This window comes from Castor canadensis, chromosome 2 (genome assembly GCF_047511655.1).
Source record: "Castor canadensis chromosome 2, mCasCan1.hap1v2, whole genome shotgun sequence".
NCBI classification, from domain to species: domain Eukaryota; kingdom Metazoa; phylum Chordata; class Mammalia; order Rodentia; family Castoridae; genus Castor; species Castor canadensis.
The window spans coordinates 23,192,741-23,219,431 of NC_133387.1; the positions used below are offsets into that span (position 1 = coordinate 23,192,741).

Consider the following 26,691-nt stretch of genomic DNA (forward strand, 5'->3'; position numbering starts at 1 on the left):
CTGGTCCAGGGTTAGAAAGCCTAGAATCCCTGGCTTCTTATGAGTCGGTGCTGTGGCCTCAGGGGGATAAATGTGTGTACTCAACCTTCATGTTTGGAGGTGTGGTGGGAGAGGCTCTGTCCTAGTACTGGACATCGTGACTGAGATCAAAGCCTTTCAGGATGGGGATCAAGAGGATTTATCTGTCCTGCACTTAGGGATGTGGTCAGCAGTGTTACCAAATTGCACTTGCAGGCGAAAATCATGACCTGTAACATTGACTGCCATGGAAACACAATTTGAAACCTTGTGCCATGGGTCCCTTTGTAATAGCTCCCAGCTCGATTTGGCGTTTGCATTCAGCATCTGCATCTGTAGCTCTGTAGCTGTGTCTGCACCTGTATATAAGATAGGCTGTGCTGTCCTGAGTGGCCGGAGGAAGTAAAAGATGAACAAGAAAGACCCCACGTTAAGAAGCTGAAAGTCTACTAAGAGAGTTAGCAAAGAGATACAAATACCCAAGTGCAGGAAAGAAAGACTGAGGAATGACATGTTTACCAAGGGCTGTGCTTTTCAATTACCTTCTCACTTCTGAGCCTGCAAGTGCACTTGGTTGGAGCACAGTGCTGAACAGGCCAAAGGCACAGGCCAGTTATTTCTGGACAGTTCTGCTCGCTGACCCAGGTGAGCACTCAGTCCAGTCAGCCTCATTTTGGAAGCTTCCTTGTGCATGAGTTGGAGACTATTCAGCACAATTCTGACATCACTGTTTTCAAAGAGGAGCCCTTTTCCTCAGCCCTGATATTTACTCTCATTTCAACTTTTTGTGATTGGGTAATGGGGCCAATCCTAAACCGTGTGAATTTAAAATGTCCCAAGCTTTGCAAAGTTAATGTGATTGTTTCTGAGTTTGTAAAAACACTGATTAAATCAGACAGCATACAATACAAAATTTAAAGTCCCAGTTTAAAAAGTGCTGCTTGGTTTCAGAAGAGAAGCAAGCCTTTAGTTGGCACGGATGTTCGGTAACAGCACTAAAAAAACATCAAAGATCAACGCACACTTATCCCAGGGCATTCACAGGGAACACCCTCTGTCTTTCCCATATGCGGCATGGAAAACGGGGCCAGAACGATCCTGCAGAAACTTCCTGATGAAAACAGTTGGTCAGCGTCAGCCCTTCCCAAGTTTGAACGGGCGGCCGTGGAACCCCTGCCGGGCTCCAGAGCGTCTCCACGGCTGGCTGACGCCTGCAGCGCCTGCGCGCAGCCAACAGGAGGGGCTCCGAAGTCCACCGTCCCGGGGAGGCTGCTGGGTTCAGAGGACAATCCCTCTACACAGTCCTATCTGGCAGAAACCGTCCAGATTAGCTATTCAGGAGTCAAGCGCGACAAATTTACACCTTTCCCCTTTGGTGTTAGCCACCCCTCCCCCACCCGCCAGTTCTGCATCCGGGCGCGGTTGCGGTGCCTCCTTTGCAGCGGGTTCCAGGTCTGCATCCCCCAAGACGGGGAAAAACAAAAAGAAAAAGAGGGTGGCTTCTTTGTTCTTTCACCAAGTAAACTCGGCTTTATAGAATACTCCATGCCTCCCTCGCCCTCCCTCCCACCCCAAGTTTGCGCCTTTATTGTCCCCGCATCGAGTGCCAGTTGTTTCCATTGAGACGTTCCATGTTCCTGACCCAAGGCTAAGTGCTTTTCCTGTCTTATCATATTTAAGTCTCCCAGTAGTAGCTCTTGGAGGTAGATACCATTGTCCCTTTTTTTCGGATGAAAAGAACTAAGGCACAGAGAATAATCTGGCAGATGTATCTATGTTTTGAGGCCAAGTTGGGTTTGATACCAAAGCCCCAAATCCCTATTACTGCTTTTTATACAGCCAGAATAACGAACTCTTATCGAGCCATTACGTACTGTATGCCAGGCACTCTGCAAAGTATTTTTCTAAACTACTCTCAGAGGCAGTTCCGCCCCTTGCCTTGCTATGTGATTACAAACAGGGTTTTTAACGTCTTTTTGATTCAATTTCCCTGTCTGCAAAATGAGGCGACGAGCTGGCTGTTGTGAAGAGTAAGGGAATTAATGCGTGCAAAGCGCTTAGAACGGACTGACACATATTAATAATTGAAAGTTTTGCTTTTTGAAAACTATCATCTCCACTTCACAGAGAACCTAGGCTTGGAGAGGTTAAGTAACAAATTGGTCCAGATCGCCCAGCGCACATCCTGCAGCACGGACCTGCTCAGACGATCCGGGCCAGGCCGCAGGTGAATTGCACCTGCCGGGTGGGAGACATACTTCCTGGGCTTCGCCTCAGAACGCGCAGCAAAGGCCTGGAAGGGTCGATCCTTAGGGAACACACAGGCTGGGGGTCGCACAGGATTGGTGCGTACTGGGGCGCCGGCGATGGGGGGCGGGGAGTGTCGCCCTCGAAAGCTGTGTGGGCGACACCTGCGCGCCAAGACTGACTGCCAGGCGGGAGCCCCCGCCTCCTTCCCTCCGCTCCCCTCCCCCACTTCCCCTCCCCCACCCCACCTTCCCCACCCCAGCGCGGGGCCGCCCGCCCGCCCGCGCTCCCCCGCCCGCCGCGCTCCAGGGCGGAGTTTCCTCCTCTGCTCATTGTTCGCGGCCCAGCGCCCGCCCAGCAGCCGCCCCGCCCGGCCCGGCAGCCTCCGCCGCGGACGCGCTCCTGGGGGAGGGGGCGGAGGCCGGCGCGGACGGGACGGGGCGGGAGTCGCCGCAGCCGCCCGCGGACCCGCAGCCGCGCAGACACCGCCCGGGACGCAGCCGCCGCCGGTCCTCTGCTGCTGGCTCTGCGCCCCAGTCCAGCTCTGCGGCAGGGAGGAGGGGCCGCCGGAGCGCGACTCGGGAGCCTCGGGCCATCGCCAGGCCGCGGGAGCCACCGCCAGGCCTCCCAGAGCGGCGCCCACGCTCCCGCCACCCAGACGCACGGACCCTGCGCCAGCTCTGCAGCCACCTGCTCCGGGCCTGCGGCGAGGACACGATGCGCTCCGCGCTGGCGCTCTCAGTGCTGCTGCTGCTGCTGCCGTCGTCGCTTTCTGAGGATGACCGTGAGTGACCAGCCCGGGTCCGCCGGGATCCCCCTTGCCTTCTTATGCCTCATCGGGGCCAGGCTGCAGGAAAGCCCGCTGCACTGCGTGGTCCGACCCCGATTAGCCTCTGTGCACCTGGGCTGCGCGCGGAGCCCTGACCTTGCACCATCCACGCCCCCTCCAAACTCGAGGATGCGGCAGGTGCGGGGCCCCAGCGTGGATCTGCCCCTGGTCTCACTCGGGTGGAGTGAGCGGCGGAGCGTGCGATGGCCCAAGGGGCGCGCCGGCGCGGAGTGGGTTGCGGCGGTGCAAGAGGAAACTTAGGGCACCGCCAGGCACCGGGTTGCTGCGACCCCATGGTGCGATTACTCCTTTTCTGCCTGTTGGCGGGGGTGAGGGACAGTACAGTGTAGTCCTGGAAACCAGGCAAAGCGGCAGGCTGGAAGCTTACGAGGAAGTCCCTGAAGCAGGTGACAAGCCTCCAGTAAGTGCCCACGCGGACCGTGTGCTTACTGGTTTGCAGGGATTTTTCCAAGTGTGCAGGCTCAGACTCCCTGAGTCCGAGCCGAGGCAGGTGGAGGGGACTCAGTGACCTTCCATAGTTCCAGACTCACCTGGCTGAGTGGGAACCCTGCCTCCCTGTTAGCAAAAGGACTTCTCAGTGCATGTACATACAGGGTGATGAGACCCTTTCCCTTCCCTTTGTGCAAACAGGAACTTCTCTCTTAAGAGATTTGGGCGGCATCTTAGAAACATTTTAGAGACAAACTAAGGTGTTATGTCATGAAAGAGAACTGCCATTGACAAGCGACACCCCCACTATTTCCTTCTAACCCCGAAATGTTACTTTCTCTTGGGGGTGAGGAGTTAGGCGGTGTCCCAAAGCCCCTGAGAACAGCCACAGTCTCCCGGCAGGGGAGATCCGATTCGTATTCTCTTTCGCCTACCTTAGCATGTGTCTGCAGGAAGAAAGAATAGAGGGGTGGCCCCTGCCCTAGAGCTTGGAGGACTGTGGTGACAGCTCAGACGGGGAAGGGACTGTGCTGCTGCAGGTGCTGGCCGTTTGGGACTAGATTCCATGTGGAGGGGACGATGAGGTGACAGTACAGTCTCCTCTGGGCACTGCTGGCTGACACTCAGCACTTTGGCTTGAACCTTTGGTGGGTGGCCTGGGACTTCCACTGGGAGAAGGTTGTGTGCCCCTGGGGGAGGGGAGCGGCTTTGAGGATTTGCACAACCCTCCACCATGAGAAGTGCTTCCGCTCCCCGCAGTCCTGCTCTTAGGGCAGCCAGATTTCAGGGTGGGCCTCCACTTGCAACCTTTTCAGGGGAAGGCACCTAGCACCACCCAGAAACCAGATGGGTTAGTCCATCCTCCCTCTGAGCTGAAAGAGGCTGGTCCACCCTTTCTTAGAGGAAAGACCCCCCTCAGTCCTGCCCTGATGCTCCAGAGCCACCGGTTACAAAAGCTCCAATCCCTGTTCACTGCTGGCTTCAAGGCTGGGGCTCTTTCCTGGCACCTGGGCAGTGCCCAGAAACCATGTCTCTGCTCTGAAGCCTTCTCCAAACCTAATACAGGGATGGTTCAAGGTCAGAGCTTCATTTGTGCAAATAAAAGTAGCCTTGACTCCAACCAGCAAGTCTCTGGGCCTCTGAACCCCAAATGCCCAATCCTCAAAATACCCATTATTATAATATACAGTAATATAGGGAAGTGCTTTGAGAAGAATGAGGTGTGGGGGAGTTATCAGGATGATGACAGTGATGATTTGCACACATCGAGGTCAAGAAAGGCTGAGGGGGCAGGCTTGGTGCTGGGTAGCAGTGTTGAGTTTTACACTCTTCTCTGGGGACTCAGGGAGGCCAGCTGTACCTGACTGTTGTGACCAGGAATGGCATAACCCCCCCTAATAGCTGAAATTCTGTGATTTGATGCAAAACAACATAGGTTGGTAGTGCGAGTCTGTTTCAAAGAATTATCCCAACAGTGCTCCTGGAGCTTACCTTCTAATAACGAGGTGGATCTAGCAGCCTCTGAGGTTAATTAAAGCTGGGAGCTTAGGTGTTCAGTGCTTTTCCTTCTCTTAGCCATTTGGCTGAACCACTCGGCATGTCATCCCTGTGAAGACTCAGTTTTCTTATTCGTGAGATACAATAAAGACTAGTTCCACCGTTAAAAGATTCTGGGCTTCTGTGTTCCCTCAGCTGTGAAAGAATGGACCAGTTTAATCCTGTCAACTTCATAGTCATTTGATGGATAAATTCTGGGCAGGAGAAAGGCAACGAGGTGTGGAACACTCAGACTGGGTGTGACTGGGGACCAGCTAGCCGACCCCTGTGGCCTCAGTCTGCTCCTCTGTGAAATGATCACAAACCTCCTAGGTACATGAACAGGGCCCGGCCACAGCTCAGGGCCTACAGTAGCAGCTTTGATGATTTAGTAAGAGCACGGGGATCGAGCACCCACTGGTTTAGGGCTCCCATGCACCAGGATTCAGCTGATGTTTTTGGGTGTCCGTCATAGAAGCTGAAGCCCAGTACTGCCCCTCAGGGGCAAGGGAGGCCTGTGGAAAAGAACCGTGAGGGTTGGGGGTGGGGGAGGGGCTGTGGAACGCTTCCTGAAGGAGGTGGCCTTTTTAAAGTAAAAAGGCTAGAGTGGAGGCCACCAGCTGAGACCAAAAGGATTGTAGGCTGTGGGGGAAGTGCAGGTTGGGGGCTGGGACCCCCTGAGTCGAGGTCAGTGTTAAGCAGGAAGGTTTTGGGGAGATGAGCTCTCTAAAGGGTCCGTGGGATGGGGTGCTGCTAGCAGGGCGCTGCTGGGACAGGACATGGAGTCAGGAGCAAACCTTTCTCAGGCAGAGTACCTGGTGACCGTGTTGCCAGACCCGTGGCCTGCAGCTTAAAGTGACCCAGAAGGTCCTCAGGGGTCCACTGAGGCCTGTAAAAGGGGAGAGGCTGCTCCTTCTCCGTCTTGGAAGGGAGAGGAAGGGCTCCTGTTGGCTTTGATGCCTGTGCCCTTGAAAGCTGAGGGGGAAGGGCGTCCAGGTTGGCATCCTGGGTGGGGAGGGCTGGCCGTGGCCTCTGCTGGGAGGCTGTCCTTGTTTCCTAGGTGAGCCAGGGTATGTGCTGTGGCCGCCCGTGCGTCCCGCACGCATTGTGGCCCTCGGGGGAGGGGTCAACATGGAGTTCATTTCCACCTACCAGCCTAGCTCAGTCGACATTCGGAACACCTTGGGAGATTTCCTCTGGACCCTTGACCTGAAGGGGTTCAGCTCTCTGGAAGGAGTGTCGCAGGCCAGCTTGTATCTGGGCAGTGTCTGACCAGAACTGGTAGGGGCAGCTGATGACGTTAGGGATCCCCAGCTGCTGTGACAGGTGCAGGTGGCTGGCATGATCACAGCTTAGCGCATCGCTCCAAGCCTTCTCCTCCAAAAGACAATGTGAGGAGTCCTCTACAGCTGTGGCCTTCTGGGGAGGGGTTCAGGTGTAGACATCCCAACTCTGGGAAGGGGCTGCTCCCTCACACCCTTCGCACAGAGGCCCCGGGCTGCTTCGGCTCTCTCCACAGCTGTACAAAACGGGTGACTGTGTTTTGTGTGGCCCCCACCTAACAGCCTGAGCCCATCTGGAGACTTGTCAGACCTCTGACCTCGCTCTGGGCTCCTTTCCGATTGTGCCCATGGGTACGAGACCAGGCAGAGAGCTTGGCTGGTGGGGCTTCCTGTCACATCCTGTTCCCAGGAACACCATGAAGTTGGAGGAGTCTTGCTGTTGTGTGTCTCTTGTACTTATGGGTCTGTTAGAAGATGGAAGGGAGTGGCAGATTTGGGGTCAGGACTCTTGGGTACAACCGAGTGACTACAGTTATTCTCTTTAAGAAAAGCTTTCAAGAAAATGTCATCAAATGACACATTACAAGGAGCCGCTTTGTATTTGCAGTAGCATTTCCCTAAGATTCCTTTGAGTGGTAGCCTGTGGGCTGGTCACACGTGCAGAGGGTTAACGTCCACGCCATTTCTGAATAACGTGGAAAGTCAACAGATCTACATTGCTGGAGCATCTCTGGAAGGCACCTTCTGTACCCCACTTGCTTTCTAGTGGAGGGCTGCAGACCAGGGACTTGAGCAGGAGGTGAGTGTGTGCAGCCACCTGTAACCTGTCAGGGAGCTCAACTCAACTGCGCCAGATCGCTGCTGGGAATTGATAAAACTCAGCAACAGTGACAAATCTAGACTGTGCCAAAGTCTCTTCCCATAAAGGTAAACCGAGGCTTGCAGCCACCTGGTTACTTAGAAGCTAGGCCCTCCAAGGACTGTCAAATACTGTCACAGCACTGGCCACCATGTGTTATGAATGTGCCTCCCACAGGCCCATAAGTCCCTGCGGTGTGCACAGCCTCCAGCCAGCACTCGCAATAAACAGCTGTTCAAGGAACACTGGTGGGAAGACTGGCCACAAAAGTGCAGAGTCACATGCAGACCCAGGAGCAGACCTTCCGCTCATCTCCCACATCCCGGGTCCATCATAACAGCACCCAGCTCAGACCCCCAGCCTGAGTTGGCCTCTGGACCACCCATCCTTCCTCCCCTTTCACTGTCCCCACCCTCTCCCTGACACACCACCACCACCCTCTCTTCCTTTGTATCCTTATTCCCCTTTGGGTCAGCCACCTCGCACTTCCCTAGGGCCAGGGTGCAGGGTGGCACCCGTCCGCCAATTGTCATGGCCGGAAAGCTGTGTGCCTCAGCCTAGGGGAAAAGACTTATGAGTACAGGCTGAGCAAGACTTGCATTCAGTCCTAGGTTGGGGTGCAGGCTCTCTCCCAGAACCAGGCCCCTGGAGACCTTGGCTGACCAGGATCCCAAAGCTGTCTGATCTTTAATCATCCAGCTGCCTGACTCTGGCCAGCAGTGCAGTGCTGACACAAGGCCTGGGAGAAGGCCACCTTGTAATTCCTAAATAAATCAACTTGGTGTGAGGCTGCAGCCACAGAGCAGAAACCCCATGGGATTCTGCCTGAGTTAAAAGTCCTCTCCATTTCCATCCAGTCCTATTCCAGTGCCAGCCTACTAGATAGAGCATGCTGGCTGGAGCCACAGAGCACCCTGGCTGGCCTAGTAAAAGGTTACATGGTTCATTTTAGAGAGGGGGAAACTGAGGCACTGACACAGGACTTGCAGTTAATTACATAGCCAACTCTTCCCATGGCTCATGTCCTCATTTCCTCCACCTCTCTTGAAAGCAGCCTTCTTGACAGACCTTCTTGGCCTACACCCTGTCCTCTCACCCTGGTTTATTTTCTCTATAGCACCCATCACCTGACTCTCTTCATAGACATCGAGTTCCGTGACAGCAGGGTCTTTGTAGTCACAGCATCTAGAAAAGTGCCTGACTCACATAGTGGATGCTCAGTAGATACCAGCTGGGTGAGTGAGTGGCAGAGCTGCCAACTCTGTGTTCTCCAACTGCACAGCTCCTGACCTGACTCCAGGAGAAGGGAGGCAGGTGGCAGGAAAGATTGTTGGGTGGGCACAGTAGGGAGCAGGTTACTCCTGGTGGGAGAGAGGCTATGGGAGGCACAGCAGCCTCAGGTTTCCAGTTCTGTTCCCTCCCTGAGGATCCTTCAGTGGAGTGTAAGGGCTGCAGTTTGTTAGAACTGGATTTGGTGGATTAAACAGGGCAGAAGTTCTATTTCTCTCATATAACGGAAATTCAAAGGGCTGGTAGCACACAGCCCAGGATGGTCCGCACCCTGGGCTGGTCCAGGATGGTTGCTGAGGTTCCAGCCATCAGGAAAAAGGAAGGAACAAGAAGGCTGCAGCTCCCCCTTTGAGGGTGCCCAAACTATGCATAGCACTTCCACTTAGATTTTGCTAAACAGAACTTGCTTATACCTAGCTGCAAGGGAAGCAGGAAAGAGCACTTTGCTTAGAGCAGAGTAATTTTTATTTCAGGCACCCAGATGCCTCACCAAAACTCAGTGGTCCAGTTATAAAGCAGCAGCAGAGAATGGATATTGGATTAGATGACTGGGAAATGCAGCCACAATGCTGGTCCCTGAAAACTGTGAGCTTCTAGCTGCTGTCAGTCCTCCCCTTGCCAGCCAGGTCAAGTTCACCTGTGCAGGAGGGAAAGCTGAGCAGTGTCCTCCATGTTGAGCACTGTCATCCATGTCCTCCATGGACCCAGGCTTTGATGGTCTATGGCTTGTCTTGCCTAGCTTGCCCCTTGTTTTAGAGGCTCTGGGTTTGTGGTACTGAGGGAGCAGTTACCTTTGATGCACAAGGAAGCCTTCCTCAGGACCAGGCATGGTGGCACACGCCTTAATTCCATCTACTCAGGAAGTGGAGATAGAGGGATCATGATTTGAGGCCAGCCTGGGCAAAAAAGTTAGCCAGACCTCATCTCAACAAACAAGCCAGGCGTGGTGGCTCAGGAGTGTGATCCCAGCTACAGTAGAGGCATAGGTAGGAAGATTGCCCTCTGAGGCTGTCCCCAGGCAAAAAGCATGAGACTATCTGAAAGATAACTGAAGTGCAAAAAAAAATGGCTGGAGGTGTGGCCCAAGTGATAAGAGCACCTGCTTAGCAAGTGCAAGGCCCTGAGTTCAAACCTCATTACCATCAAGGAAAAAAAAAAAAAAAAAAGGAAGCCTACCTCCTACCCAGATTCTTCAGTCCTGAGCTGCACCAATGAGGCAGGCACTCTGAGGGAGACAGTCTCAGGTGATTGATTCCTGCCCCCTTGGTGAGAGCGGCTGGGCTGGAGGCTTTCAAACTTGGTGGAGGCGCTCTGTGGAGGTGGCTTCTGGGCTGGAGGCTTTCAAACTTGGTGGAGGCGCTCTGTGGAGCTGGCTTGGGGGCCACAGCGCTTGGGGTGCACACCTGGAGGGAGAACTAGGGGCATAGGAGAGGGGTTTGGTGTGTATCCACGGAGCACAGCCCTGCTTTGTCCTGGTCCATACCATATGACTCTCCACATGGAAGTTTCTTTGAGAGGAAAAAATAGAACCTTTTGATGTGATGCCCCTGACCTTGAAGATAGAGGCTTTGACATTTGCTAGCTTGCTCCCTGGCCTCTGCCCCACAATGAAATGAACACAATGTCTCCCTCCACAGTGAAGGTCAAGTACACTCACGGAGGTGGTATGCCTGACCCCTAGTCAGTAGGCATCAATGTGTGTTGGGATTTGTTTCTTTTCCTAGCCCAACGCAGGCTGTGATTAAACAGGTCCCGCGCCTGACCCCTCCTGCACCGGAGCACGCACTGTGACCCTGCAGGGCCAGGCTCTCTGCAGTGAGGTCCTGGCCCACTTACTGCCCAGGTCACTTGGGCAGCAGCCCAGTTCTGAGGCTTAGCTGCAGATGATGGTGGCCAGGGTGGGCTCAGCTAAGACCGAGCTCAGGTGGCCTCAGTTCTCTTGCAGGTGTTTCAAATCCCAGCCCTAGGGGGCACTGCTCCCCACTTGTGAGCATTTTGTACAAATGGGCTTCCCTGAAGTCACCTTGGCACCCCTTGGGGTTGTGCCCATGGTATATATCAGTGGGGTCCGCCATCCCTCTTCTACCTGGCTGAATGCTCTTGTGATTGACTGGGAGCTGCCCTGGCCAGCCCTGCTTGCACACCTACCTGAGCCCGGCAGCCTCTCTCTCTCTCTAAGTAGCTTCCTTCCTGGCATCTGACCCTCCCTGGACTCTGGCACTAAATTCCTTGTGACACCATGAGCCAGGCAATGAAGCATGAAACCAGCTCACTTTTTCCTCCTTGGAAGGGGAGAGGAGGAGGGAAGTAAGTGTGAAGTTACAGTCCAGCCACTAATATGAATCAGGGAAGGAATATTTACTTACAAAGAAGAGAGGTGGGAGGAAAATAAAAGGGAGCAGGGGTGGGGAAGCACTTACAGACCTGCACTAACTGCATAGGGCATTGCTTCATGCCTCAGTTTACTCAAACAGTGAACAGGGCTAGCACCATATGGGAGTTTTGTTTTTACTTGTACAGTCCACAATGCAAGCTTCCAAAGAGAAGCCAGGACTCAAGATTTTAATCTCACTCCTGTAATCCTAGCTACTGGGGAGGCTGAGATCAAGAGGATCATGGTTTAAGGCAGTGTGGGCAAATAGTTCACGGACCCCATCTCCAAAATAACCAGAGCAAAATGGACTGGAGGGGTGGCTCAGGTGGTTGAGTGCTTGCTTTGCAAGCACCGAAGCCCTGAGTTCAAATCCCAGTTCCACCAAAACAACAAAAAAAACTTGGTGTATGAATTAAAGGATCCAAAAGTTGGGGAAGTGCTGCCCACTTCCTTCCCCGTCGTGGGAGACACAGCCATGTGGCTTCAAGTGGCTCAGTTTACTTTCCCATGGAACTGTTTCTGGCTCCCCATCCTCTTTGTGGGAGAACGTGTACACACATTTTGTGATGTTTCCAGGACACATGGGGGGATCTGGCCACACAAAGGTAGCGTGGCCAAGTATTCTAGCTTGCCCAGGACAGGCAGGCTAATCTGGGATGTGGGACTTTCAGTACTGAAGCCCAGACTGTCCTGTGTGAAATCCTGGGCCATGCTGAGAAAGCCCCAGCCACAAAAACACGCCACGTATGTGTCTGGAGTTGGCAAGGCGAGACCTTGTGGAAAGGAAAATGAAACTTGGAAGTCCCTTCTCTTCTTTGTCTCTTCTCTTCTTGGCAGGTCTTGCTATGTAGATCAGGCTAGCCTTGAACTCGAGATCCTCCTGCCTTGGCCTCCCAAGTGCTGGGATTACAGGCATGCACCACCACACCCAGCATGTTTTAGATGTATGGGAAACCATATGTGGGGCAATGGCAGCTGTGAAGGCTTGGTCCAGAGTCCATCGGAACAAGTTGCAGCCCAGGCTTGTGCCCTTCTGGGAGTTAACAGTGTCGCTTCTCAGACAGAAGTCGCAGGCAGTAGTAAAAGAACAGTGGATGTGTGTTGGTATTTGATCTTTCTGGTCAGTTGGGGGCATACACAGCTTGGTGTTTGCTTTTGGCTGCTCCTTTCCTGTTGTACCTCTGCTCCTGCTTCCTTGAGTCCCTCCTTCAGCAGCATGTTTCCATTTTCAATTCAGTCAGAGTCCTACCATCTTTGTCCCATGTCCCTACCCCAGGGGCCTGGAGTTGGGGATTTCTGAGGACAAGCACTGCCATCACCCACACTGCCACCATGGCCCAGTCAGTGTGTGGACTCAGCCAAAGGGTCTGCAGGAAGCCACCAGCTTGCATGTGCCTTCCAAACCACAGCTAGCCCTCAAAGCACCACTCCTAGGTGGGACAGTGAGGTACAGCCCTCACCCCAGGCCTGAGGGGGGTGCTACTGAGTAAATGCTGGCGACTATAGCCACCCTGCTGGGCTGTCTTCCCTAGACCTGCACTGTCACCTGTGCTGTGGGCCCACAGCCCACCTTGGAGCACACCATGAAGTTGCTTCTCATCCTGAGGCCACCCTGGTTTTGGCTTTTCCATGACCACAGTGGACCAAGGCAGCAGATAGAGAGCTTCTGCAGTGTGCGGCTGGCTTGGCTCCTGGGGAGATACGAGCTGGGAGCCCCTTGTCCACTGTTCTGGAGAGGCTGTTCTTGGGCCAGGAAATTCTGTGGTTTTACCCTGGAGCCCTGGGACAATCTGGAAGTCTGATACTTTCTACACAAAAATCACATAGTGAATTCCACAGGCACCTCAGGACATAGCCATAGCTCCCTTGGGGGCCTCCTGGGTGTTCATGTATGGGGAAAGGTGTGTGTATGGGGGTGGTGGCAGGTGTATGGGGAGAAACGCAGGTGGGGCCATCTGAGCTAGGTATCGAACTGCAGAGCAGGGAGAAGAAGACACATTTGGAGAAGGAGTAGCTGCTCCATCCAGACACGCAGGAGTCCTCCCTGCTAGCCTCAGTTTCCTCATGTGTGAAACCCAGCAGCTCCTGGAGATACTTGGCTATCATGGAAGGGCCTGAGCACCTGTGGGGACTGTCTCCCCTTCATCTCACAGCAGGTGAGATGTGTGCCAACTCCTCTGTCCCCAACGGCTGGGAAGAGAGGAGGGCATCAAGGGGCATTTATGCCCTGCAGGTGAGGCTGGCTGCCTCATTCCCCTGAGATCTTGATGCCAAAGAACTGGCACCCTGCATTCTGCCCATCTGTTGATATTGTTCCCTGGTGGGGGGATCCGGTAGCACCAAGGGCTCCTACTTTTTTTTTTTTTGCGGTATTGGGACTTGAACTCAGGGCCTACACCTTGAGCCACTCCATCAGCCCTTTTTTTGTGTGTTGGGTGTTTTCAAGATAGAGTCTCATGAACTGTTTGCTGGCTTGGAACCATGATCCTCCTGATCTCCGCCCCCTGAGTAGCTAGGATTACTGGAGCCTGGCAAGGGTCCCTCCTTCTGACAGGACTGCAGAGGACAGTGATACTCCCCTATTTTTGTTTGTTTAGTTTTTAAATTTTTTTTCTTTTTGGCAGTACTGGGGTTTGAATTCAGGGCCTTCTGCTTGCTAGGCAGGCACTCTACAACTTGAGCCACTCCCCCAGCCTCCCCTGGTTTTGAAGAGGAAGAACCATTCCCAGCACTGTTCACGGGGCACTGTGGGTGCAGGCACAGCCTGGCCCTGGCCTCTGCTCCTCCAGTCTGAGGAGTGGGCATCGGCTCCTCTGCCTGGACATCTTTGGGCAGCTTGTCATCCCTGTGCCCGCAGAGACCAGGCAGTAAGAGAGGCCAAGACACGCAGCAGGTCCGGGGCCCAGGGCCGCTGAAATCCCACAGGCCTGGTTGTACTGTTGCCTCCTCCAGAGGCAGGGAGTTGCTGTGTTCCCACTTTCCAGATGGGTCCTCCAAGGCGAGAGGAGAGTGGCAACTTACCCAGAGGCTTGTCTTGAGGTCCCACGAAGCCACTTCCACTTTATTTTTTATTTTTTTGGTGGGACTGGGGTTTGAACTCAGGGCTTCACGCTTGCACAGCAGGTGCTCAACTGCTTGAGCCACTCCTCCAGTCCATTTTGCTCTCGTTACTTTGGAGACAGGGTCTCACGAACTGACCTGGAACCTCGATCCTCCTGATCTCAGCCTCTCAAAGTAGCTAGGATTACAGGCATGATACACCTGGTCCCTTTCCACTTTAGGTTTCCCTTAGTGTTCTGGGCATGGGAGAGACTGGAGAAACTTGGCCTCCACCTCTGGGATTTTGCAGCCACCTTGTGGAGTACCAAGACTGGAAACAGCAAAGAGAGCAGAGATAAATGAGGCTGAAGGGCCAGATGTGGTGACTCATGCCTGTAATCCCAGCTGCTCAGGAGGTGGAGATTGGGAGGACTGCTGTTTGAGTCCAGTCCTGAGGAAGAAGTTAGTGAGAACCCATTCTCAACCAATCAGCTGAGCAAGGCCTGCACAAAAACACAAGACCCTAATGGGAAAAATAAAAGAGGGCTGTGGGAGTGGCTCAAGTGGTAGATCGCCAGCTAAGCAAGCGTGAAGCCCTGAGTTCAAAACCCTCCCCACCCCAAAAGAAAAAGGTGAGGATAGGAGTGCAGGCCACAGATGGTGCCTTCCTTCCCTCAACCCTGCCCCAAGGCTGACTTCAGAAGCAGTCTTGAGGGACCTAAGCCAGCCCAACCTCTTTCCTGACTTGCGAAACCTCAGAGGGAACTTTCCGTGTAGCTTCCAGTCTCTTGGGAAGAGCGCTGTGAAGGTCACCCACGTGGGATCATCTGTGTTGTTTACTGTGCTCACGCCTTCTGTCCCCCTCTGGTGTCATTTAACCTCCTTGACTACTTCGGTGGAGGGGATGAATGTGCTGCTGTTTGGACACCTGGCTGGGATCTCAATTCCCTTCCTAGATGGAGCCACAGGGAACTGGCTTTCTTGACCAGCCCTGATTCTCCAGCGGGTGAGGACTTGGCTTTGTTTCAAAGGAGCCTGGCCTTTAACTCCCCAGGGACGACAAGACGCCTAGTTCTGATGTTTACTTATGCCCATTACCTGGTTTGTTCTTTTGAAGGAATACCCTGACACCCTCCCTCCCTATGTCACTTCCCCGCCAGTGCCACTGTCTTCAAACACCAGCAATCCTGATTTTGTGCCCATGGTGGGTGTCATGCTTTTTTCTCCACCTTCCAGGGCCAACTGGGCAGTTGAGTGATGAAGTTTGGAGCCAAATTTGAAAGTAAGTGGGGTGACAGTTGTGAGCTGGACAGCTCCTGCCCCAAGTATGGGGGTGAGCCTGGAATGCTCTGCTGCCATCACTGTGGGTAGTTCTGCAGTGAGAAGGTCACAGGTGTTGTTCCTGGAAAGTGACACAGAACAGAGCGTGGAGATTTGGAAAGCTGTGACCTTCAGCTTCCGTCATTCCCTGGGAAATTCACAGAACTTTCTCCCTCATTCCCGGAGGGGCACTCTTGGTTTCAGAGGTGATGGTCCCATAGCTGAGGATGCAGGACTTTCCTCTGGCCTCAGGCCTTTGTTTGTGACAGGTCAGGAGTGAAGGCCGGTCCCTGGCCAAGGAGAAACTGTACACATCTGGCTGTTTTCACGGCTGGGGATGGGGCGTGGGAATGACAATGTGCTCCCTCGGAAAAATATTTACCAAGGCTGTTTTTGAACTTAACTGCGGAGGGAAGAGTTGAGAGCCAAATGCGCACGCACTTTGGCTCTGGAAATGTGCGTGTGCCCAAGGTCACATAGCAGGCCCTCCTGGGAGGAGGCGGGGACCAGTGCCACACGGTGTGGGAAGGAGTGGTGCACGGGGCTCCCCAGATGGTCTGGGCTACGCTGGGCCCTGTGGCCTTCCCTGGTCTAGTAACCCACCTCCCGAAAGGCAGGGTCTGGCTAATATGGGAAGGCCTCTGTAAATGCGAGTCATCAAGTCTTAAGTGCAACCGTGATGGGAGTAGGTGTGTAACAGGTGGATGCATAGAAAATTCCAGCATACGAGAGAGGCAGCATGTCCACACCTGTGCCCTCTGGTCTCAGTGGTCGCAGAGGTAGCAGTACACATGCAGTGACAAGACGGGTCCCTGATATTGGTGTCCCCAGTCCCCTTAAGGATGTTGGCAGGTCTGACTTCCTCATCCAGCCAGTCCTGCCCCTCAGAACGACAGTCTCTGTAAACTTGGAGTTTTCAGATATTTTCCCCAAGCTGTATACATTTATTTAATATTCATATTGTCCCAAGATGGCTATTGCTCCCTTTGTTGAAGGACAGTAAATCAAGGCCCACACAGAACCCAGGCCTCTCATTGCAGGAGCTCACTTTGGCCTTTACTGTTGGTGGCTGCATACTTGTCGCACAGGTGACCATTGAAACTGAGCTTAGGTACTGTCCTGCCCCAGGTGCTATCCTGTTGTGGTGACCTTTGTCCAGAAGCCCTCTAGACAGGTGAGGGGAGCCCAGGCAGCTGGGCATCAACCCTGCCCCTGCCCGCTTACTGGCAGCAGGCTGGCTGCTCCTGGGCGCCCTGCCCAGCCAGACAAATCAGGGTTCACATGGTCTGCTGCAGGCCCAGGGATTAGGAGGCCCAGCGAGGGTATTGTTTTAAGGAGGTTAGTTTTCTTTCCTGCTCAGGAAGATCCCAGCCCCTTCCCTGGGTAGGCTGGCTCTCCAGACAAAGCCTCCAGGGCCTCTGCCTGGCCCCCCTTGTCAGCAGCAGCTGTGATAGGGGTTGAGAGGCAAGGGGAGGGGGCAGAGAGGAGCTGTGGGCTCTGCTAAAGGTGGCAGCAGAGCTGCATCTTTGGCATGGTTGTTGGCATTCTAGGCTCTCCTGACACCTCTGTCTCTAGGTACAGAACTGTGGTCATGAGTTCTCCAAGGAGTGTACTTGGAAGGTTCCTGATGACAGGCTCAGCAGTATGGCTTAGGAGTGGGGTTTGGCCTCTGACCTCTGAGAGATGTGGAGGTGGGATGTGACCAACTCCAGGCCTTCAATTTTTTTTTTTTTTTTTTTGGCAGTACTGGGGTTTGAACCCAGGGCCTCTTGCTTGCTAGGCAGGCACTCTACCACTTGAGCCATTCCCCCAGCCCTTTTGCTTTAGTTGTTCCTAGGTTAGCATCTCATGTTTATGTCCAGGCCATCCTGGACCACAATCCTCCTGTTTATTTAACAGGAACGACAGGTGCACAGCACCTACCCATCTATTGGTTAAGATGCGGTCTTGCTGAATTTTTGCACAGGCTGCTCCTGAACTGCAATTTTCCCATCCTCTGCCTCTTGAGTAGCCAGAATTACAGGTGTGAGCCACTGTGCTTGGTCTAGGCCTACAGTTTTTTTTTTTTCAGAAGGGATGGCAGAGGCAATTGAGCCCTAACCTCTCTGTGTGTTATGTGGAAACTGAGGCCTGCTTAGCTGCAGACCTGGCCTAGGCAGGCCTCTGGCTCCACATTACCATCTGCCTGTACCCACCACTCGCATGACAGCTAGCAGGCCTGGGACATGGAGATGAGTGGAGTGGCCCACGCAGACATGGCCTGCTACTGTGTGAGTGAGGAGGCCGGGGCCTGGGGCCCAGCATGCATTGGAGCCAGCCCTCCTGGTCCATCTCTTTATGCCTGACCTTCGAAGTTTGCACAGAGGTTCCCCAAAGTCATGGCCTGCAGTGTTCATGACAGCCTTCTTCATAAACCGGAAGCCACCCAAATACCCACAAGCAGTGGGATATTATAAGTGGTGGCACATTCACGCAGCAGAGGCTGTAATGGCAACACAGAGAGAAGGAAGAGTCACACAAGCCCAGGGAATGAAGCCAGAGCTGAGTGCTGCCATTGATAAAAAAGTCAGAAACAGCAAGATTGCTTAGCATGTGTGGCACCCCTAGGTAGGTAGGTAGATAGACAGACAGATAGAAAGATAGACTAGATAGACAGATAGACTAGATAGATAGATAAGACTTAGCTAGACAGCCAGCTACAGACAGATAGACACATGGACAGACTAGATAAACAGATAGAAAAATGGATAGCTAGATAGACTAGATAGACAGATACACTAGATAAACAGAGAGATGGATGGATGGATGGATGGACAGACTAGATAGGACTAGACAGACAGATAGATAGACCAGATAGATGATAGATAGACAGGTAGATAGGTAGATGGACAGGTAGATAGATAGATGACAGATAGATTGGTGATAGATAGACAGACAGATAGACAGACATATAGCCATGCAAAGCTAACCTGTGATATCTTAAGTCAGAACAGCGGTTACCCTTGGGAGACAGAGTGGGAACACAGCACAGGCATCTGAGATACGATGTCCTATTTTGTGATCTTAATGTACTGTGTCCTAGGGTTGGTGGAGTGGCTGAAGTGGTAGAGTGCCTGCTTAGCAAGTGTGAGGTCCTGAGTTCAATCCCCAGTACCACCCAAAAAAAAAAAAAAAGTACTGTGTTCTGAAAGTCTCTAATTCTTCAGAGAAACATTTTCTTTTCTGAAAAACAAGTATTTCACATAAATCCAGAGCGCTTCCTTACAAAACTACTTAGTGTCCAAGTACAGTCAGGGTTAATTATCACAAAACATGAACCCTCAAAAAAAGAATACTCATTGTGTGTATTGTGTTACCATTTGGTGGTGGAACGCGTGGTACTTACGTGCACACTCACCCATGCCTGCCAGGTCCTCCTGAGGCCTTCTTTCCATACTGGGAGCAATGGGTCCTTAAATTCAAAGCCCAGAGAGGTCTTTTACAGACAGGTCATCCAGCTGTCAAGTGAGGAAAAGCCTGGGCCAAGTCAGTCACTTCCTGTGGGTCAAGCTCCACTTCCCACGGTGATTCACTGGGGTGAAAACCATGTTTTGGTCACCTAAATGTGACTTGGGGTGGGGTTCCCATGAGCATGGGGAAGTGAGACTCTGTAATGGGAAGAGGTGCAGGTGACTGGGAGGGATCTGGTTGCCATGGAGTCTTAGCAAATGTCCATAAGGATGGATGGTACTGTACTGGGAGCCTGCTGCCTTTGGTGGGTATGAGAGCAGGGGAGGACCAGGAAAGTTGCTTTACATGGGCGCTGGTGGCACATGCCTATAATCCTAGCTACTTGGGATGCTGAGTTTGGGAGGATCATGGTTTGAGACCAGCATGGGCAGGTAGAAGCACCTGCCCCATCATTTGAAGTGTCCCTTCCATCTCACCCACACCCTTCAGGAACAAGGAGGCGGAAGTGATTGAGCTTCACTTCCTACACCCAGGGGAGTCAGCCTCTCTCCCACACTGTCCCACCGCCACCCAAGTGGTCTGACACTAGGTGTGGGAAGCCCAGCACTGATAGATGAGGTCCCAGTTGCCCAGCCTTTTCCTGCTGAGACTGGGGTCTGGGGTTGCTGGCAGGGCACAACTTCAGGCTGATAGCAGGAAAGCCCCTTCTCTGAGGGGGTGAGGACATACTTCCTGGAGCCGGCCTGCCCAGGCCCTGGTTTCCTCTTCCTTCTGCAGGCAGCCTCTTGTCTGGTCTCCCCTTGGCCACAGCCCCCTCACGCTGCCATCATGTCTCCCTCCTCAAATTGGTCCTGCTTTTCCCGGGAAGCCTGGGAGGGAAGAGCCGTGGACCCACACTCCCCTTACCAAGTCCTGTGCAGGTGTGGACACCCTGAGGGATGGAGGAAGAGGTGGTCAGTACAGCTCTATAACAGGAAGTAGGTGGGGACAGAACTGAGGGCCAGAAGTGGAGGCGCCTTTCCCTCCTCCGTTGGACACAGCTCCCTGTAGACAATCACAGGTCATGTTAACTGAGTACTGCTGTGCACCCACTGCTCAAGGAACTTAAAGATACCAGATTGCCCTGCCCTCTTTGACAGATGGGGAAACTGAGGAATGGAGTTGAGACCCTTGTATTAAATTGAGACCCCTGCCTGGCCACACTGCCAGTGGGTGGGCTTGAAACCAGGTGACCAGCCTCTTGCCCACTGTTCTGCACTGCTTATGGAGGTCACAGTGGGACCGGGCAGGGGTGTGTGGCAGATCGGAGTGGGGGTTATCTTCGGACACTGTGCCCCACTCCAAGGGAGGAGGGTGGACCAGGAGGGATGAGGAGACAGTGGGGTGAGCCAGGGTGTATTCCTGCATGGAAGGCTGCTTTTCCCCATGGCTGAGATGCCCACACTGGACAGTGGCTGCCCTCCTCTGCCCAGGGATGCAGCCAGACAACCCCACCCTGGGGAGCAAGTGCCAGGCAGGTCAGCTGAAACAAGCTGATAAGATCAGAATGCTTCCAGATTTGAAGAATGGCTGACACTATCTCCCCTGAGGGGCTACTCTGGCCCCCTCATGCTGAGGAGCAGGACCTGTTCCCCTTGGGCTGCTGTCTGGCTGTCCACAGTCACCAAGGTTCACATTAGCCAACAGGAAGGGAGCATGGCCAGGACTTGGGCATACTTGTCACCTGATACTCAGGCTGGGTGGGGATGACAGGGCCGTTTGGGGACTGCCCTTCCTGCTGGCAGCTTCCACCGAGAGCCCCTGTCTTAGTGAGCTCAGCTCCTGTCGCAAGACTATAGGATACTCTATACTGGTGGCTTAAATGATAGGTACTTAGTCACAGTTCTGGATACCCAAGTTCAACATCGGGGTGGCGGTGTGATTAGGTTCTGGTGAGGGTTTGCAGATGGACACCTGTGTGCTGTGTCCTCACACGGCTCAGAGAGGAAGCTCTGGTCTCTCTTCTTAAAAGAACACTCATGCCATGGGAGCGGAGGTGGTGCCCCATCCTTGTGACCTCATCCAAACCTAACTTCCCTCACAGTGGGGGTTAGGGCCTTGACAGCAGGTTCAGGAAGTGGGGGGCACAGACATTCAGTCTGTCATACCCCTTCTGCCAAGGAAGCTGAGCAGCGCCAGCTCCAGGGCCAGTTAGAGCAGTCCAGAGAGCAATGCCAGAGGCATTATCTCCATTTCCCTCCTGGGAAGAAGGAAGGGCCCACGGAGCAGATGTCACCCGCTGGGAAAGTGAGTGCTCAGCTCAGCCGCCTTGGGGAAGGACCCCTGAGACCCTATGGAAGGCCCAGAGCAAGGTCTGGCAGTGGGTACACAGGAGAAGTCACAGTAAAAGTAGACCTGGTATGACCCCAGAATCACTCTCAGGAAAGGACATCCACAACCCCAGAAAACCATTGGCCCACTTCAGATGAGTTTCAACAGGGAAGATGGCCCGTGGGGGACCTCGGGGTCAGAGGCAGCCCATGCATGTCCCTTAACCCCAACAGCCCAGGAGGACAGCAGCTGGTCCTGTGTGGTCCCTGCCTTCAGAGCGTTTTGGTTTTATTTCCATGGACAGATGACAGCTAGGGGTGGTGAGCCAGGATAAAGGAGGGAGGACAGTCAGACTAGAGTGCCCAGGTGGTAGCCTCGTCCCCCTGCCTTCCTGCCTGCCATCCACACGCCCTCTTCCTGGGCATTCTTTCCTGTTTCCTCTCCTGCTATTAATAGTTGAATTAGCCCCATGTCTGGAAGTGGCAGGGACCAGAAATAAGCCAGCCCTCAAAGAAGGGTTAAGCAGTGCCCAGCTCTCCCCACCCCTTGGGGGGAACCTGGCCCCAGGCTAACATGGCCTTGGGGACCAGCATCCCTGTCATTTGCTCCCTGCTATCTGCTGACCTCTGCGTGCTCTCCATCTCAGTGCTTGTCATCATTTGGTGACTTCAGGACTCACGTGTATAAATCAAGAAATAGCCTAGCCTCTGTGTCCTGACCCTGGTTCTATCTCTTCTTCGTTCACATTCCCCCTCTCACACCCGAACCTTATCACCACTGCAAAGCACCCCAACTCCTAAAGTGGAGTGCTGACTCCCCGTGCTAGGTCACTGTCTCTGTGCTCCATTTGTACAATCATCCTTTCGTATCTGCAGGAGATTAGTTCTGCAGGATCTTCCACTCCCCCCCACTCCATGGTACCCAAATCCACTGATGTACCAGTCCCTCAGTAAGATGTCACAGTATTTGCATGTGACCTACACATGGCCTCCTGTATACTTTCAGTCATCTCTGGATTACCTGTAATACCTAATGCAATACAAATGCTGTGTAAGTAGTCATATGGTATCGTTTAGGGAATAATGACAAGAAAAAAGTCTGTATGCGAGCAGCACAGGTGCAGTCCTGCCCTAAACCCCTGCACCTTCTCCTGCCATCATCCTTGCCTTTGCAAAACCCCATTCCCAGGGGAGCAACACCTTCACTTTTTTCCATCCTCTGCCCCAGCAGCTGAACAGCCTACAGTCTGGCTGGTTGGATTAATTTTGAATTAATGATGCCATGTCTTGATCTGGGTCCAAATGCTAGCTGGCCATCCATCAAATCTTACTTCTTAAAGTGTGGTTCTCTGACCAGCAGCCTCGGAACTGCTCTGGAGCTTGAGAGAACTGCAAATTGTTGTGCTTTGTGACACTGCAGAATGAGGAACACTGGGTCGGTCCCAGCAGGCACTGTTCTAAGGAGCCCTCTGGGGATGCTGACCTCAGTGAGGTTTAGGAAGCACTTCTCCCACAGGTTCAGGCTTTCTTTTTCCTTCAGTTTTCCACGGAAGCTCTGTCTCTTGTTTCCTCTGCACCCTGCAGCTGATTGCATGCAGCCTGCACTGAGTCCATCACACAGAAACTCCTCCACTGTCGATGTAAAATCTCCTCACACCCATGTTACAGATAGATGTACAGAGGTCTCTGTCACCTTCTTCCAGCTGTTGCTGTTCTCTCTGCTTCCCAGCCTCTGACAGAGGAGGTCACCCATGAGAGCTTACTGTCCTACCTTGCATTCGGTCTATAGCCAGCCCAAGTCCAGCTTCCACCTGCACTGTGTCCGTTAAAACTAAGTTGGGCTAGGTGCCAGTGGCTCACACCTATAATCCTAGCTACTCAGGTGGCAGAGATCAGGAGGATTGTGGTCGAAGCTAGCCTGGGCAAATATTTTGCAAGATACTATCTTGAAAAAATCCATCACAAAAAAAGGGCTGGTGGAGTGGCTCAAGGTGTAGCCCCTGAGTTCAGGCCCCAGTACCACAAAAGAAAGGTGGAAGTTAGGGTTGCTGGTGGTTTCCTTGTCCAGGCTCATCCCTCAGCACAACTGGCCACACCCGCCTTCACAGTAAAATCCAGAAGTCCCTGGAGCACCTCCCTATTACACTGAGAGGTACCTGAAATCCAAATTCAGTATTACATCCTCTGGAAGGTTTTACTTGGTGTTTTCTGTGTTTCTGTTCTTTTGCCAAATTTTGAACTCTTTAAATGGAATCAAATAAGTTTTTATTTTGTTTTTACTGTCCTGGGGATTGAACTCATGGTCTCACACTGGCTTGTCTGGTGCTCTACCACTTGAGCCACTTTGCCAGCTTTAGTTTGCCTTGGACTGCAATCCTCTGTCACTGCCTTCTGAGTAGCCGGGATTACAGGTGTGCTGTCTCCATGAAGGGCCCTAAGTATTCTTTTTTTGTTTGTTTAAATAAACTTTTTGAGACGGCCTCACTATGCGGCCCAGGACGGGCTCAAATGCATAGTCTTCCTACCTCTGCCTCCTGAGTGTTGTGATCACAGGCCTGTGCTACCACGCCTGGATTTCAGACAAGTATTCTTGTTCTTGCTTTTATTGTTTGATTAGTTAATGCTTATAAATATAGCATTATTTATAAGCTATATAAATAGCTTACTCTTTCAGTGCTGTATAGTATTCCAGCATATAATATGACTATTTATCCCATACTAGTGTTTTTGCTTCTTACCTACATGGAGCCAACATAAAAACACTCTTAGAGGCATGTACACATCTCCAAAGGGTGAACGCCTCATGGTACAACCGGAAAGTTGTGGGTTGAGAAGCATGCGTGATAATGCCATTCTGTTTTCCAAACTATTTGTAGCAAATATTCTCAATACCACTCATCTGGCTTCAAAAGTTCTCCCAATCTGGCAGGTGTGAAGTGATAATTCCTCCTTATTTTGCATTTCACTAATGCTAACATTTTTTGATGTTCACAGGCAATTTTTGCAAGTTTTTTCTATGAAAACCTGTTGTGTTAGTCACTTCATTGCTGTGACAAACCTGAGATAAACACCTTAAAGGAGGAAAGATTTGTTTTGGTTCACTGTTTCAGAATTTTTAGTGCATGGTTGTGTGGCTCTGGGTTTCTAGGGCTGTAAGCAGAGCATCATGGAGAAGGGTGTAGGTTGGGAAGTTGCTCACCTTATGGCCCCCAGGAAGCAGAGAGGGAGGGGAAGGGATGGGGTTGGGAACAAGGCCTACCCTTTCAGGGTATGCCCCCAGTGACCCACTCTTCCAACTAAGCCTCACGCCCTAGTTCCCACCTCCTCCCACCTCCCAGTAATGCTGTCCTTTTGGGACCGAGTCTTCAGTGAGCCTTCAGGGGACATTTCATATCCAAACCAGGATGTGTTTAATTCTTTTGTCTATTCTTTCTTTTTTTGGTGGTACTCAATTTGAACTCAGGAACTTGTGCTTGCTAGGCAGACATTCAACCAACTTGAGCCACACCCCAGCCCTTTTGTCTATTTTTCTGTTGGATTGTTGTTTTCTGGTATAGAAGTTTGGGGGGAGAACATTTACAATTTTTTGGAATAAGGATAATTTGTTCCTTCTCTTATTTCTCTGTTCAATCATTCATCAGAATAGACTCATGAGTATTTCTTCATTCTTTCAGTTCCAGCCCAATACTTTCATTTTGTTGCACAAACTGCTCCAGATTTGGCTGTCAGGAGCTCTGGCAGGCTGGCTCCTGTGCCTTTTGTGTTTGCCTCTTTTTTCTTTTTCAGCCCTTCCTAACTTTCTAGCATTACAAGATGCCCCGGGCTCACCTTGTGTTTTCCTACACGGGCACCAGAACCAAGCTGTTTCTCCAAGGAGCCCTGTTCATTTTACTGAAGAACAGAATTGGAGAGATTCTGGTCACCAGTTGTGCTTTGTGCTGCTGGTTTGTCACTGCTTCTAGGCGCTGGTGGTGCATAGAACCACACGTCTGTTGTCTGTCCATCTGTACATGTACTGAAACACGAGGTCATAGTGATGTCTGTTTACAAGCAGCGCTGGGTTCATTTAGCCTGTGCTCCTGTAACTCTTCTGAAAAATAGTTGTTCAGCTGGGTACTGTAAAATACAGAGCTGTATATAGACCCTGTGTATGTATATTTATATTTTCTTTTTGGCAGTACTGGGGTTGAACTCAGGGCCTCACACTTGGCTAAACAGGCACTCTTACCGCTTGAGCCACTCCACCAGCTCTTTTTTGTGATGGGTTTTTTTTGTCAAGATAGAGTCTCGAACTATTTGTCCAGGCTGGTTTTGAACCATGATCCTCCTGATCTCTGCCTCCTGAGTAGCTAGGATTACAGGTGTGAGCCCCCAGCGCCCAACTAGACAGTGTATCCTGAATAGTAAAACTGTTTCCCAAGTGGGACTGCGTTCTCAATCTCAAGCTGTTTTATGTGCAGAAGGTTGAAGAGATGATCACATAAAGAAAACTTGAACCGCCCATCTCAGCACCGGAAAGAGGGTTAGTCTTGCTCATTGGAAGCTTACGTCACACGTGTGATATAATTTTTGTTTTCTTCGTCTCCATTACATCCTGGATTTCCTGGAACACTCCAGTTCACTGCTTTTCTAAATTTGTATGAAGTAAAGGTAATTCATACAAATGTACGATTTGTGGATGTCTTCTTCTACCCATTGCTCCAGCAGCGTATATAACAGTTCCATTGCCTTAAAAATACCTCGTGCGTAGCTGTCCTCCCCATCCTTCGCCCTGTGCTAACTATGGTTTGTTTTCTATCCCCACAGTTTGGCCTTTTTCATAATATCATATAGGTAGATCCAAACATTAGGTAGCCTGTCAACTTCTTTCATTGAACAAAATACATATATTTAAGATTGAACTATGCTATTATATGTCACATGGCTTACTAGTTCTTTCTTTTTACTGGTGAGTAGTCATTTTATGAACATACCACAATTTTTTTTTTGTTTTTGGTAGTTGGGTTTGAACTCAGGGCCTCACACTTGCCAGGCAGGCATTCTACCACTTGAACCACTCTGCCAGCCCTTTTTTGTGTTGGGTATTTTTCAAGATAGGGTCTTAGGAACTCTATACCTGGGCTGGCTTGGAACTGCTATCTTTCTGATCTCTGCCTCCTGAGTAGCTAGGATTATAGGCATGAGCCACCATGCCCAGCTCCATTCGCTATTGAAAGGATATCTTGGTGGCTTCCAGGTTTGAGTGATTATAAATAATACTGCTTTAAACCAGGCATGGTGGCACATGCCTGTAATCCTAGTGTTTGGGAGTCTGAGGCAGGAGGATCTTGAGTTTGAAGCCAGCCTGGGCTGTTTAGTGAATCCAAGGCCAGCCTGAGTTACGTAGTGAGACCCCGTCTCAAGAAACCAATGGTTGGGGCTGTAGCTCTGTGGTAGAGTACTTGCCTGGCCTGCTCAAGGCCCAGGGTTCCATCCCCAGACACACACACACATCCCGCTGAACTGTCTTCCACAGTGCTGCACCGTTCTGCATTGCTAGCAGCAATGCATGCAAGTTTTAATTTAGTGTTTGGTACTGTCAGGTTGTTTTTAGCTATTATAATAGGGGGTGTGTAATGATACTGCATTGTAGTTTTAATTTGCATTTGCCTAGTGACTAATGTTGAGCATCTTTTTATATATATTTT

At 51.9% G+C, this 26,691-nt stretch overlaps 1 protein-coding gene across 1 annotated transcript in view; it reads left to right on the forward strand.

The window, feature by feature from the left end:
• The first annotated feature begins 1,092 nt into the window (after positions 1–1,092).
• The window catches only part of Podxl (podocalyxin like), a 45,880-nt gene continuing 20,281 nt past the window's right edge, over positions 1,093–26,691 (forward strand). Inside the window, exons 1-2 of the mRNA XM_020183820.2 lie at positions 1,093–1,537; positions 2,528–3,049. Coding sequence (XP_020039409.1) covers positions 1,093–1,537; positions 2,528–3,049 — 967 coding nt within the window. The remainder of the gene's footprint in view (positions 1,538–2,527; positions 3,050–26,691) is intronic.